This window comes from Anopheles merus, unplaced genomic scaffold (genome assembly GCF_017562075.2).
Source record: "Anopheles merus strain MAF unplaced genomic scaffold, AmerM5.1 LNR4000657, whole genome shotgun sequence".
Classification (NCBI taxonomy): Eukaryota; Metazoa; Arthropoda; class Insecta; order Diptera; family Culicidae; genus Anopheles; species Anopheles merus.
In genome coordinates this window covers 1-14,473 of record NW_024428237.1, presented here as the reverse complement: position 1 = coordinate 14,473, position 14,473 = coordinate 1, and the positions used below count along the sequence as shown (strand labels likewise).

Here is a 14,473-nt window from a genome sequence, read left to right as displayed (position 1 = left end):
TTTGCCCCCCCAACACTATCGCACACCAGCGCGAACTTTTTGGCAGCCATCTTGAACCCTCAAAAACCCTTACAACGACTTACAAAAACAATCGCCAGCGAGGGAAAATCACCCCGATTTCGAGCGTTGGTGAGCTCACGAAAGCCGGCCTGCGAGCGACACAATTTCGTACGATCACTTTGACAACTGTCGGAAAGGCGAAGGGGGGACGGACTTTGACAGCTGATTTTGATGTAATCGTCACAAGTGAAATTCATTGCACGGGCAAAAAAGAAAATTGTGATCTCTCGCCAGACAAACTTGCCCACTTTCTGTTTGTGTTTTGTTCCTAGCCCTAGCCCTAGCCCAGACTGCTTCATTGTTAAAAGTGCTTCTATCCCTCGAACTCAGTGCATCCGAATTGTACTATGTCGCACCAAACTGGCATTAAGGGTAGGTGTCCCCCTTTGGACGGAATCAATCATCGTCGCCGCCCCAAACCGGGGGATGCATCATCTCCCCTTTGTACCCCCGACAACACCAAGACCTCACCAGCCAGGACAATGGCTAATCACTTTTTTTCTCTTTACATGCCCCACAGCAAACGCCGAGCTTCTGAAGTTCTTTGGCAAATGCAAAGATGGAAAGACCCGGGTTCTGAAAGTTTCTATTGAAAATGGTAAGAATGCGACCGACTTTTGCGCTTTTTCTGATGACCAAAATGTATTCTATGATATATATTTGTTTGTTTATGTTTCCCCCTTCTCCAGAGGAACTCCGCCTGGTAAGCCACAGTGATGTGAAGCGAGACTGGGAGAAAGACTACGATACGTTGGTGAGACCGCTGATCGAGGAGAGTACGCCGTGCTACATTCTTTACAGGTAAAGCACTGGTGGCCATCAAAGCAAGCAAACATTTCCCAAATCCTTGTTCGTTAAACCCGTAGATTGGACTACAAAATCCCCACCGGGTACGCATGGCTGCTGATGAGCTGGGTGCCAGAATCGGCCACCGTGCGACAGAAAATGCTGTACGCTTCGACGAAGGCGACACTCAAGCTGGAGTTCGGCTCGGGGCACATCAAGGAGGAGCTGAACGCGACGTCCAAGGAGGAGACGACGCTGCAGGGCTACCAGAAGCACAAGGTGGACTTTAACACGCCCGCTCCCCTGACCAGCCGGGAGGAGGAGCTGGCCGAGCTCCGCAAAACCGAGGTGAAGACAGATTTCGGCATCGACACCAAGCAGCAGACGCTCGGCGGCATCAACTGTCCGATCGCGGACGCGGTCGCCCAAGCGCTGCACGATATGCGCCGCGGCGGCTACAACTATCTGCAGTTTCGCATCGATCTCGAGGAGGAAAAGATACACCTGGTGAAGGCGGACAACATCGAGCTGACCGGGCTGCCGGCCCAAATACCGACCGACCATGCCCGCTACCATCTGTACATCTTCAAGCACCACCACGAGGGCAACTATCTCGAGAGCGTGGTGTTCGTGTACTCGATGCCCGGGTACAGCTGTTCGATCCGCGAGCGCATGATGTACTCTAGCTGCAAGGGCCCGTTTTCGGCGACGATCGAAAAGCACGGCATACAGGTGGCGAAAAAGCTCGAGATCGATAATGGTGCCGAGCTGACCGAGGAGTTCCTGCACGAGGAGCTGCATCCGCGCAAGCTGAACCTTCGGCCACAGTTCTCCAAACCGAAGGGACCGCCTAGCCGCGGTGCTAAAAGACTGACCAAACCACAGGCTGTTGAGTAAGGCGGAGGTAGCGGAGGATGCGTGGAAGTGGAATATGACAGGGCCGTGACCACACACTTTGTGAGCGCAAACTTCCACGCTTCCACCCCATACCATTGCGCAGGTGCTAGTAGCTAGGATCATCCGACCTGCCGACGCGCCCCCACCTTTTCATCGCATTTCGCATCGCATTGTGGCAATACACTATTATGTGTGTTTTTGTTTTTTTTTGTGTTGTCTGTGTAGAAAATAACTTATTGAACCCCATTTTACGTAGTTCAAAAATGTGCAAAAATAACAACGAACCAAGAGTACCGATCGCGACACCCCCTACAAAAAGGAGACGAACGCAATGAACCCGAAACCGAACCGATTTTCCGACGGGGCGTCCGTTACACTACAACCGTTGTACAGTATCAAAAGTATTATAAAGTTCAGGCGCAAGAGGCAAGCAAATGTTTGGGAATGAAATTGAACAAAGCAAGCGAAAATTACAAAATTGTCTCTCTCGAATTTCTCGTTACAAAACAAATACCAAATGAACGGCGTCTATCGACTGCTGGGTGTGGTAGCGTCCAAGAAACAAACCGCCAAGCCGCGACAAGTATACGGGCATACCGTCGTTAAACGTGCCGCCATCGCTTACAGAGAAGGCATCATCATACTCATCGTGGGTTAAAATTGTACGATTATAGGTTCGATAGCTCCCTAGCGAGCGCTTTGACGGTTTGAATGTCCGCGTTAGTATTTTGGAAAAAAAACTGTATCGTATCGTATCGTATCGTATAATGGCTATAAATTATGAGTTGTAAGGCGTGCTTTTCCACAAACAACTACTTATTCTGCCGTTTGCAAATGCCAGCTCAAAACTATCCAATCAAAACCCTTCATTAACAATCGAACTGAATAAAATATATATTTTTCAAGAAACGATGGTATTTTTGCTTTTGATTTTTATCGTAAAGAATCAACTTTGTAATAATTAAATTGTCCCGTGAATTTTCTAATGTTTGTACGGAAATTAAGCCAAGAAAAGGTTCTGGTAGATCATCCTACGAACAACCCCGCGAACGATCGTTACCATGGCAATGTAAAAATTTTATGTTTTGCTTTTTAAGAAACGTTGACCTTGAACCAGTCTAGAAGAACGCAAACAAACAAACTGTAGTTGTCTGGAGTAGTGATGTGCTCTTTGGAGCGCACCCACGACTCCGATCCGACTCCGGCTATTGTTAGTCCGATTACGACTCCCCCAAAATGGGAACTGCTAGTTCTACGCGGAATCGCAGTTGTCCGGAGTCGTCCAGAGTCCCCGGAATCGTCCGGAGTCCACACGAATAGGAGGTGGTCGGAGTCAACAGGAGCCGTCCGGTGCAATGTGCTTGTGATAAGAAATTTCATTTCATTGGTTTTTTTGTCTCTCGCTTTGCATGTTCGCTTCATATAAAAGTCTTTGTTTCGAAGGCCGAATCCGGACCACTCCGGAAGACTTCGGACGACTCTGGATGACTCCGGACGACTCCGGATGACTCCGGACGACTCCGAACGACACCCTACGACTCCGGACGACTCCGGACGACTCCGAACGACTCCGAACGACTCCTACGACTCCGAACGACTCCCTACGACTCCGGACGACTCCGGACGACTCCGAACGACTCCGAACGACTCCGAACGACTCCAGACGACTCCCGATGACTCCGAACGACTCGGGATGCATTCGATACCCAACGACTCCAAACAACTCTGGACTACTCCGAACGACTCGAGATGCATTCGATACCCAACGACTCCAAACAACTCTGGACTACTCCGGACGACTCCGGATAATGCTTGGTGCACCTACCTTCCGGAGCCGGTTCCGAAATTATCGGAGTCGGATCAGAAACGACTCCGGATTTTTACCAACTTTACCCATCACTACTCTGAAGAATCTAGGTGTCAAAGGAAATGCCAGCAGACGAGTTGCCAGAAACGAAAATGGCGCGCAAAGTGTAGAACGTGTTTACGTTGCGTTGCTCGTCCCGCAAAACGATGGAATCGGAATTTGAAGGCTTTTCCAGTGGTAAGGCAGCACCGTTTTATCACGAAAACAACTGATTGAAACCATACCGTACTTACAGGCAGTGAAATATTGACCAAACATGCCGATCGGTGGCGTAAGGTGAGCTTCGGTGTACCGGTTTTCGATCGGCTTACGGGTGGCGGTATCGGTGCCCGGGGAATCTTCGAGCTGGCAGGTGATCCGGGATCGGGCAAAACACAGATCGCACTAAAGCTAGCACTGACGGCCCAGCGCACCGTGCCGAACTCCAGCGTGGTGTACATCTGCACCGAGCATATGTTTCCTTCGCGCAGGCTGCTACAGATAGAGGCAGAATACAAACGTCAGCAGAGTGCGGATAATGCCGTACGGGAACATAACTTTGCAGACCACATACTGGTGGAGCACGTATGGTGTGTGGTATGTTCGGCAACCCATATCTTCGTTGTGCGTTGTGTGTTCGACCGTTTTCTATTCATCTCGCCTTCTGCCTTTTCTAGCCTACCTTGATCGCCTGTTTGTTCGATCGACTGCCCAAGCTGCTGGAAGGCACAAAAATCAGTGTGCTTATCATCGATTCCATCGCGAGCCCATTCGTGGAGGAAAGGGACTACATTTCGCGGGCGGAAACCTTCCGCTCAATAGTGCACCGGCTGCACCAACTGCAGGAGCGCCACAACTTTGCCATCTTCGTAACGAACCAGGTCCGTTCGGTGATCGACTCTTCCACGCTGGACGACCAGCGGAACGTTCCGGCGCTGGGGCTCGCCTGGAGTACGCTGGTGCACACGCGCTTGCAGCTTTCCCGCACCACGCTAAGCTCGAACGATCGACGCTGCACGGTTGTGTTTGGACCATTTTCCCCGAAGCATGGCTTCTATCAGATCGACGAGTCGGGACCGGTGGATACGAAGCCTTTCGCGTATTAATGAGTTGAGTAAGAAATAACACCCACACATGTTTTCCAGCTTTTCTATTACACACCTCTCACTAGTGGTGTTCCAGCTTTATTATTGTTCATAGGAGATAGATGTCGTGATCGGGCCCATCCGTGCCGAATATACCTAATATCAGTAGAGTATGAGCGATCGCGCGATTTCGCCTCTTTTTGTGGGAACGGTGAGATCTTTTCTGCCATACACACACATACACCAATTACAATCAATTTTCTTCGACCAAATACGATAAAAAGTAGAGAGTATATAGGTTTGATTGTTAACAGTACAGTACATAAACAGTGTTCGTTTAGTAAATGCGCCTAAACCAGTTTCCTCCTAAACAGATTCCTAAATAGCAATAACATTCACCTTTGGCAAATATGTTTAGAGAGTTTTACAATCTGTGTAAGCATCAGAGCACAATGGACAACTGTGTGTGTGTGTGTGTGTTTTGTGTTGCGGTTGGTTTTGCTAACGTTTGTTTTTTTTTCTCTTAATAATTTAAACATTTTTTCCCTAAACTAAGCACATGTTTCTACCGATGGTTGAGTCTTTTTTTTAATCTTGATCTTCCGCTTAAAATGCTGCTCCCATGCGCGCTAATCATAAATCAACTAGTCTCTAGTCTCTGTAATCGTATGTTTTAAAACATTTCTCACTAGTTTTTGTTTGTCTTTCTTGTTTACGAACCGGTGGTGGGTAATGTCGTTTTTAAAACGTTGATATTTCATTTCTTCAACAACACGTTAGAGTAATAGTAGTGGTAATTTAGTAGATAGCAGTTTAGTAGTTAGTGGTTAGCGTTAGTAATTGGGCGTAACTATAGCAATAGTGTTGTTTTTACTTTTTCGTAAAAAGGTAACTCAATTACCAATCATGCACAGGGGGCGCGTGGCAGAAGGCTTCCGCTTCCGCTGCTAGTGAAAATAGATTGTCTTAGTAGTACCATTACACAGCAGGATAGACGACACACGGGTTGTTTACTGTGGAAACATTTTAGTAGTTTTTTTCTTCTTCTTGTCTGTTTCGCTACTATTACGACTAACGCTATTTACACATCACATTATGTAGAATACCCGATAGACATTTTTTTTCCTTTTTTTTATTGTGCGTCTACTGTTCCATGAGCAGATGCGTAACAATCCGCAGCAGAAACACAACAGGCTGACGACTACTGCTATTTTGCTTTTCTCCTGTGCTTGCTAACACTTGCGCAAGCAAATTATTCTATTGGAAAGCAATTATTTTGTTTAATGCTTCGCTACTATTTCAACTGCCACGATAAACCCAATTCGTGGAGTAATGTTTTTTTCCTAAAAAGCACTGACATGATGGTTTGCAGAAACCCCCAAAATCATAATTTATTAAATTTGCCACTATAGTGGATATATTTATGCGTAGCGGGCTCCTGGGCGAACGCCGGGGCTGGTTTGCTGTGGGAGGAAAATGGTCTGGTTTTATCGTCAAACTATCATGCTACACAGAAACACGGCACGTATGCCGCCGGAAAAGTATGCTTCTTCTCGGTCGATGTGTGAACCATGAATATTTTGTGTTTATCTCATAAAAGCGTTTTAGAAACGCGCAATACAAAAAAACAAAATCGGAACGGTTAAAAGCAGGCAAAAGTTAATTTATCACAGGCGTATCTTTTCGTCCGGAAAATATTCGAAGTCCCTTGACGGATGTCTGAAAAATGACGGGACATTTGTTAGAAGGAGCAACATCGGTGGTGTGGTGTGTGCGGTGGCAGTAGTGAGCAGTTAGAAGAAGAGAAATACGTAATTAAAATGGGGATAACATTTTTTTATATGAAATGTACAATGCAATGCTATTGGCTCGTCGAGCGCATGCTTTCTTTTCTTTGCTCAATGTGTTCCTTATTGTTGATGCAGCACAATGTAGCACAATTTGCATTCCATACTATTGATGAGATTTGCGCGTACTAGAATACACACTACAGTGAACTAGCGATTGAATAATGACAGAAACAATATACACATGACTTGCTACTGATCAGCAGCTTCGCCCTGCTACGGAACATACAATAAAGAACAAAACGGAACGATGCAATTTATGTCTGACATGATTAACTACACGATCTACTACCATGTTCTACTATTGGGAGCTTTTCTTCAATTTCGAACCGTGATGATGCTCGTCTGGAAAAAGAGGATCTTCAAACCGATTGTTGTTGTTACCGTTAGCCAATGAGGGTTTAAATTTGCGTCTTCATTTTACTAACCAACCCCACACGTAGCTTGTTAGAAATGTAGAAAAGCTCTATAAGAGTACGACAATATAAATCCAATACAGAGCGCAGACGGGCGCTGCTGCCCCCATTTTGTATATATATATATATTTTTTTTTTAATTTTCACACTATTTTACACCCAAAACACAGAAACATTTGGTTTTAACAAACTTTTGTACACTTCACTGCTGTGACTCCAACCGCAGCTGATAAGCTCTCGGAGTGAACATGATTTTGCGATGAATGTGAATATGTGATGCTGAAATTCAAAACTGCTATTCTATTTCAAATCTAGAAGCAACGAAAGTATCTCTTCAAACGATAGCGCAAAACGAACGAAGGCGTTTTAATGTTACGATTAAACGGCGAATGTCAACTGTTCAACTGTTCATATCAACAATTATAGAAAAAAACGGGCAAGCACAGCATCTATTCTATCTAGAAAAGCAGCATTACAAAAATCCGTATAAACTACAAATCGGGCGCACAGTGTTCCCAATGTTTTTTTTTTTTTTTTTTTTTTTTGTTAGATAACGAGAACAGCACAAGTAAAACCATACGACACGAGGCGGCACTTGCGGAACATGGCGCCAACGATGATACGGATGATGTAGTGTTGCCAAACTAGACTACATCATCCTTGCTCCCGCTGACGCCGCCGCCGCCGCCGCCGCCACCCGTCAGCTAATGCTAGTTGTATCTAAGCTAGACTAGTAATTCAACTTTACGCCAAAGAGGTTAGGAATTGACTTTACCTTCTTCTTTGAGCCGTTCAGACACTCTTTGTACATATCGGAACGCAGGAAGCGCGAGTAGGAGTCACTCTTCATCAGATAAAACACGTGGTCGGCCGCTACATCGAAGCACCAGCGGCTCGGCTGGGCCGCCCCCTCCTTCACGACGTCGCGGGCCAGCTCGAGCGATTTCGAGTCGATGTTGACAGGGCAGGCAGCGTCCGGTGCAAGGTACTCGTTCCAGATTGCCTGGGCGGCCTCCTTGATCTGGGACTGGGGCAGCGCCTTCATGTCCTGTATCGCTTCCCAGAATCTACAAAAAAAGCCCGAAAAATCCATGTGAGCTCTAGTACTAGAATGGCTTAGTAGTTTGACTATTACTTCAAATTTTCACCACTAAATTCTTTGTCCAAAAACTTGGTAAACTGCTCGCGTCCGATCGGATCGTTCAATAGTTCCCGCAAGCTAAAGCCCCACCGTTTGACGCGCTTCATTGGAATGTCCTTGCTGAAAGTACACGGACAGCGTGGTGGCGGTGGTTGTGGTTACTTGACCTCTCCATATATCTCCAGTTCCAGTAAGCAGGCCCTGGAATACGTACCCCAATTTCTCCGCGTCCCAAAATTCGGTATTATCCGTCTGCCATGGATTGGGATGGTCGGGAGCGGATAGAAAGTAGTCAAACTCGCTATACTGCTCATAGTACGAGATGTACCTGTGGAAGGGGAAAAGAAATGTATCCGTCTGCCCACCTCAAAGACCACGGCATTTACGTACGATTCGGCCACCTTGGAGACTTTGATTGTGCGACGGTCGAGCTTCTGCTTGAGCAGTGCGATCGTTTTGGCCATCGTTTCCGCCGGATTGCTGTGGGCGGCGGTACCGGCCGACCCAGACCCGAGCGACGAGGCGCCTTTCCGGTACGCCTTCTTAATGTCCATCTCGGTCGTGTTGACGCAGCCGGGCATCGGCCGGTGCACGTCCCAGAACGCGCGCTCCTGCGAGTCCAGCACCTTGCGCTCGAGCTTGTCGCGCTTCTTGTCCACCTTGCTCTGCGCCTCGGCCTGCATGAAGATGAACTCCCACTTGCGGGAGAACATCTTCTGCAGCTTGGCCAGATTTTCTGCCTCGTAGTCGGCGAGCTCGAGCCGCGTCTTGTTCTGCATCGTGCGCTTGCAGAGATAGATGGCGTAGTCGGTGTTTTCCGGCTCCCAGAAGTTGGACGGCCAGAAGTAGGGCGTCTGGAAGCGGTAGAACGTGCCATCGTTGCGCACCGTCAGCTGATGGTCGTCGATCGGGAAGAGATAGCCGTGGGACGCGAGCAGGTGCGCCAGGTGCAGCGCCTCGCTAATGTCGTCCACCGTCAGGTTCGCCATGATCCACTGGATCAGATCGGCCCCGGTAAACACGGACGGCACCTTGCTCATGAACGCCTTGACCGTGCGCACCGACACACCGCTGCCCTCGGTTTGCATCCGCTCCACGATGGCTTCCATCTTTTTGTACACGAGTATGTTGGGCGCATCCTGGCCGGGGGGAAGGATCTGCTGCACCATATGGCTGCTGCTGTTGGCCATCGTGCCCGGGCTGAAGCTTACTACCGTGTTGCACGGGCCGGCCGTGGTGCTCCCTGCCGCACTGGACGATTTGGCCGCTGGAAGATGGCCGGAGGTCGTGCTGCCACTGCCACCGGAGCAGCCGGAGTACATGTTTTTCGCAAGTTTTTCCTTCTCTATGTCGACGCTTTTCTTCGTGACCATCCTTCGGCTACCTGGGCGCAACCTGGGCTGAGTGACTGTAGACAGCTATTCTAGTGTTGTGGTGCGGGAGAGGTGTGCTCGTAGAGGATGGCCTGTGCGCTGCTTCCCTACGTTGCTCGTTCGATAATTGCGTGTAGCCTAAGTTGATGGAGTAGAACAACCCAACAACAACAACAAAAAAGCAAATTACAGTTCCGTCTTACACGTTTGTACAGTAGAACAGTTCACACAACACGAAACCATTACTCCACACCCAAAATTTTCGCCCAAACAACCTTGATGCGCATCAATCCTACGAACCTGGTACACCACACCACCACTATCACCTTTGCGTTGTTGCTGCGTAATGCTCCCTTTGGCAGGCAGGAACGAACCGATTCCCCCGCGCGCGCGTTTGTGTTTATGTGGGGTGCCTTTTTGCCCCGTTTTAGCAGTACAACCGGGAATCGTGCGGGTCAGTTCCGCGTAAACGATGGCCAGCCGAACAGTACACCAGCATGGCTGCAACCCATTTTAATCGACGCCAGTTCGTGCGTATCACCACGCAATCCGCCAGCAAGGACCAAGCCCTCCACACCTACCCTAGGACGACAACGGGTGAACTGTGGCCCGTGGTTGGAGTGCAAAAATGAAAATGGCAATTTTTGTACGGCTTGCTCTCTCCGTAGCCTGCTCTCTTCTTCCTCTCTTTCTGCTCTTTGTGAGCAAGGACATGGTCGTCCAAGCAACATCGTTCGGTACGGGGATTTGAGATTTCGTCCTTTTTTGAGTGGAATTTTCCACCAAAACTGTGAGCGAGAGTACATTTTCCGCGAGATTTCGAAAGCAATGAGAGAAAGAGCGTTAAAGAAATGAACAGGATACTACCGAATGTCATGGCATACTTTCCTCGGGCGAATGCAGCGTGTGCGCTCATTTGCTGATAGCAACACGTTTCGCATGTTTTCTCTTTCTATCTCCCTCTCTCAACGAGGCTAATGAAATGAAATCTAATAAGTATTATTAATGTGCTAAAATTGGATGGAACAAATTGGAAGGAATCTCCAGCAGCCATAACATTAGGCCTTCCTGTCTCTTCTCGAGAAACAGCCACATCCGTGTATGTGTTTTGTGCGAAAGAAAAAAAAATTAAACAACTCATTTGTGCTGCCATTAATATTCAAGGGTTTTGGATTAAACCACTTTGGGATCGTTCAAACCGCTCGATGCACTTCATCTCAGCATTCCCCCAGAACAAGCTGGCGTAGCGATAGTTGAAATGAATCATTAATCTGGTGTTGCAATAGCCACTTTATCGGCCCCGTTCGCAACCGACAATTGACGGATCTTCAATCCATGCTGCTTTACGTGATATGATACAGGTCTTCTTTCAAAATAGCCTTTACAGCATGAGATAAGACGCACACACAGACACACAAACAACAGCGTGTTTCGTTCGGCAGTGTGAGAAGAGATTTCTTCCGTTTTTTTTTTGTAAACCTTTGCATGCTATAATTGCAGACCTTAATGCACCCATTATCAGTAACCAAAAAAAAGAAAAACAAATGCTTGCTAAATTAATTGCACAACTGGTTGAACCACTGCTTGCTCACGGAGCACTTCTGATTAACGCAGGCCGGACAGCGGAGCAGGAACTTGGGCCCGACGGTCGAACCGTTGGCGAGATGGTGCCGCACCACATCCGTCAGCGCCTCGATGAACAGCGGGTGGTCGTTCGGAGCCGCCGCCCGGCCAATCTTCTCCGCGCCGACCTCGTGCGCCAGCTCCTCGCAGTACTCGATGTCCAGCTCGTGCAGCGTTTCGATGTGCTCGTTCACGAACGCGATCGGCACGAGGATGAAATTTTTCTTGCCCTGCTTCACGTACCCCTTGATCGCGTCGTCGGTGAACGGTTCCAGCCAGGGCAGGGGGCCCACTTTCGACTGCCACACCAGACAGTACGGCTGCGACCAGCCGAGCTCCTGCATGACGTTCTGCACGGTAGCGCCGACCTCGGACGGGTAGGCATCGCCCCGGCTGACCGCCCGCAGCGGCAGCGAGTGGGCCGAGAACAGCAGCACCACGTCCTTGCGCTTCTCGGCGGGGAACTTGTCCAGCTCCTTGCGTATGTTGTCGGCGAACGTTTTCGCCAGCAGCGGGTGCGTACCCCACCGGTCGATCACGCTCCAGCGGGCCTGCGCCAGCCCGTTCAGCGGGTTCTCCTTGAAGTGGGTGTAGATGGCATTGAAGCTCGAGCCGGACGTGGCACAGCTGTACTGCGGGTACTGGGAAAACAGGACCACCCGCTCGGGCTGGTCACGCTCCACCTCGCGGAAGGTGTCCTCCGTTAGCGGGTTCACGTACCGGAACGCAACGTAGTGTTTGTGCGGTGCCGTCTCGGGCGAAAGCTTGTCCAGCTGTTTGCACATCAGCTCGCCCTGCACGTTCGTCCACTTTAGAATCGGCGAACCGCCCCCGATTTCGCTGTACTTTTTCTGCACCTCCGGCGTGCGGCGTTTCGCTATCCAGGGACCGAGTTTGCTGGAAGTGAAACAACAATCGCGATCGAATGGGGATAAGCATCGAGAACGTTCCGTTTTGCTTTTCGTTCGTGCTCCGTTTTGAGAAGGCTGGCACGTGCGCTATTCGTTACCTTTGCACCGGCAGCTGAATCATATCGCGATCGGTCATGATGCGGTGCAGGTAGTCGTGTACCTGGTCCGTGTTTTGGGGCCCTCCCATGTTGAGCATAACCACGGCCGTGCGTGGTTTGGTGGCGACGGTGCGGAATTGCTGCAAGCCTATGCCGCGGGGAAGAAAGCAAAACAAACACAAATGTAGGAAATGTTCTCTTTTTTTTTAAACGATGACAAAACAATTCTACACCAACTCTTACCATAGTTGGCTGTGCCGGAGGAAAACAGCTTCAGCAGCGAATGCATATTGGTGTTAAGGAATTAGATACTTTCACTTAACAAATTACAGCTCTCCGGGAGCGACGTAACTTGCCCGTTTCGTTTCGTCTTGTAGAGAAAAAAAAGACAACACACGCACGATATCGCATTCACCAACCAGCCGGTTGCACAGCGGGCTAGCTCTGCCGTCATGCGTAATGACAGATTGCACAACAATTTAAATTCGCTGTGTTTTGATGCGTGTTTGTTTGCAGGGTTGCTTACCTTATTTCAATACCATTGCACCGTTTCTCAACCAATTATGATATCTTGTCGTGTTTGATGCTTTGATTTTAATATTGTTCTGTCTCAAGGGTTCGAAAATGGATGCCAGTTTTTTCGATAGCTGTGCATAGCTCAGTGCTTACAATAGTGAAAGCTTGAGGATTTACAATATTTATTCAATAGATATGTACACAGGTGCTAAGCAAATATACGGTCGCCAGCGAGCCGCCGATGTCGCACTACGCGCAAGTCATGTTCCAACGGGAACTACACTGGAAGCTGGTTCCCACGACAACCGGCGCAGATCGCGAACGGAACCTCCACATTCGGTGTGGTATTCATCAGATAGTCCGTCCGGCATGCAGCCGACACCATACTGACGAGACAAACATGATCATGTCAGGTGGTTGGCAATATGACCAGCAGGCAGAGAACACCAAGCAGCACCGAAACATCAATTCCAGCATATTAGTCTAAGTTTCGCTGCTGCATAATAAATATCCCTTTTTTCCAAACTCATGCGGGAGCTTCGTAAACGTAATTCAATGTAAAGAAAACAGTGAGACGCATGCTATGGAAATGTTTTTATCTCACTATTGGTCCATGTGGCTAAGAAATGCTCTTGAGATGTTACAAAAACAAGAATTCAACTACTGATACCCGTTTTCACAGCACATAATACCGTGGTCAAAATATGTTTTTATTAACAAATACCAAATACTGTCGGAACTCAGTAATTGAACGCTTTTTAGTTGGCTGACAGTACAACCACCGACGAAGATCAAGTGCAAAGTACGCGATTTTAAATAAAACCCATTTTTGAAAAAAATCAAAAAATTATTCTCAACTTCTGACAATAAAATCAGGAATTTATAGTAAAGAAACAAGCCAACTAAAAAGCTCAAATTAAACACAGTCAGAATTGTATAGTTGAACGCTTTTCAGTTGAAATGCGTTTGAGGTAATTTTTCGTATGGAAAAACGTGCCAACAAAAAGCAAATTTTATTTAATAGTTGGCATATCATCCTCCACCAGTGAGGTCAGACTGTATTTGTCAGACAATTGCAGTTCAATTAGTGAGTTCAGGGTTTACAATACCTACACATTATAATAAGCTTTTCATTGTCATGTAAGAAAGAATGTATGTGAGTGTATGTATTATTGTAAAAAATACATTGGCACTTAAGTGTTCATATTCCATGATCATCTGTATGGTGATCGTTCTTCGCTCTGTTATGTTTCTGGTTTTGCAAAGCATTGTAAAAGTAGTCAAAATAGATTGGATGCGCTTCGTAAAGTCACTAATGAGGATTTTGGTGTAATCTTACGCTAACATTAAAATGGCTCAACATGAAACATTAAAATAGAGATAACGATTATGATTATGCGTTGTTGTTCCGTTCGAGCTTTGATTATGCACCTCCAATCAGCGCACACAGCACACGCTTGTAGTCGCCGGATGTTTCGCTCTGTGGGAAATACAAAAAGGAAAATCTCCATTTATTGATTTGCTTTCTACCATTAGGTCAATTTTAACCATTACCTTAACCGCACTGAGCAGCGTCTTGTTGTACATTTGCTCGAACTCGTCCTTAATGTTCTGCAGATCGATCTCCGCCCGGTGACGATGATGCGGATCAGCGTTTTGTCGTCCGTGCCGAGACCGTCCATTGCTTTGAACAGCTTCTTGGCAAAGAAGTGGGGCGCCATCTGGACACACTCAACGATCGCGCTGAGGGCGTCGTAGAAATCGCCGCTGATCTCCGCCTTCAGTGCCTGCTCGTCGTACGCCCGGTAAGCTTCTGTACTCCTCGAACACCAGTTCCAGCTGGGAGAAGGATGCGTGGGCCAGAATCTTATAAA

General features: G+C 47.8%; 4 protein-coding genes and 1 pseudogene across 4 annotated transcripts; 2 read left to right on the top strand and 3 right to left on the bottom strand.

The window, feature by feature from the left end:
- Nucleotides 1-206: 206 nt before the first annotated feature.
- Nucleotides 207-2,000, top strand: LOC121602859 (twinfilin). The gene is made up of 4 exons (XM_041931617.1): nt 207-432; nt 581-658; nt 750-861; nt 927-2,000. The coding sequence occupies exons 1-4, from the start codon at nt 408-410 to the stop codon at nt 1,741-1,743; spliced, it is 1,032 nt and encodes a 343-aa protein (XP_041787551.1). The 5' UTR covers nt 207-407; the 3' UTR covers nt 1,744-2,000.
- A 1,682-nt stretch (nt 2,001-3,682) lies between these two features.
- Nucleotides 3,683-5,085, top strand: LOC121602857 (DNA repair protein XRCC3-like). Its single transcript, XM_041931615.1, has 3 exons — nt 3,683-3,787; nt 3,846-4,186; nt 4,267-5,085. Exons 1-3 carry the CDS (start codon nt 3,757-3,759, stop codon nt 4,693-4,695), a joined length of 801 nt encoding a protein of 266 aa, XP_041787549.1. The 5' UTR covers nt 3,683-3,756; the 3' UTR covers nt 4,696-5,085.
- Nucleotides 5,086-5,195: 110 nt separating this feature from the next.
- On the bottom strand, nt 5,196-10,887 carry LOC121602855 (regulator of G-protein signaling 7-like). Its single transcript, XM_041931612.1, has 6 exons — nt 9,752-10,887; nt 8,469-9,589; nt 8,293-8,406; nt 8,073-8,198; nt 7,713-8,004; nt 5,196-6,393 (listed from the first exon to the last, which is right to left on the bottom strand). Exons 2-6 carry the CDS (start codon nt 9,449-9,451, stop codon nt 6,334-6,336), a joined length of 1,575 nt encoding a protein of 524 aa, XP_041787546.1. The 5' UTR covers nt 9,452-9,589; nt 9,752-10,887; the 3' UTR covers nt 5,196-6,333.
- A 44-nt stretch (nt 10,888-10,931) lies between these two features.
- Nucleotides 10,932-12,548, bottom strand: LOC121602856 (ferrochelatase, mitochondrial-like). Its single transcript, XM_041931613.1, has 3 exons — nt 12,327-12,548; nt 12,084-12,231; nt 10,932-11,971 (listed from the first exon to the last, which is right to left on the bottom strand). Exons 1-3 carry the CDS (start codon nt 12,370-12,372, stop codon nt 11,008-11,010), a joined length of 1,158 nt encoding a protein of 385 aa, XP_041787547.1. The 5' UTR covers nt 12,373-12,548; the 3' UTR covers nt 10,932-11,007.
- A 216-nt stretch (nt 12,549-12,764) lies between these two features.
- On the bottom strand, nt 12,765-14,465 carry LOC121602853 (annotated as a pseudogene).
- Between the last annotated feature and the right edge of the window lie 8 nt (nt 14,466-14,473).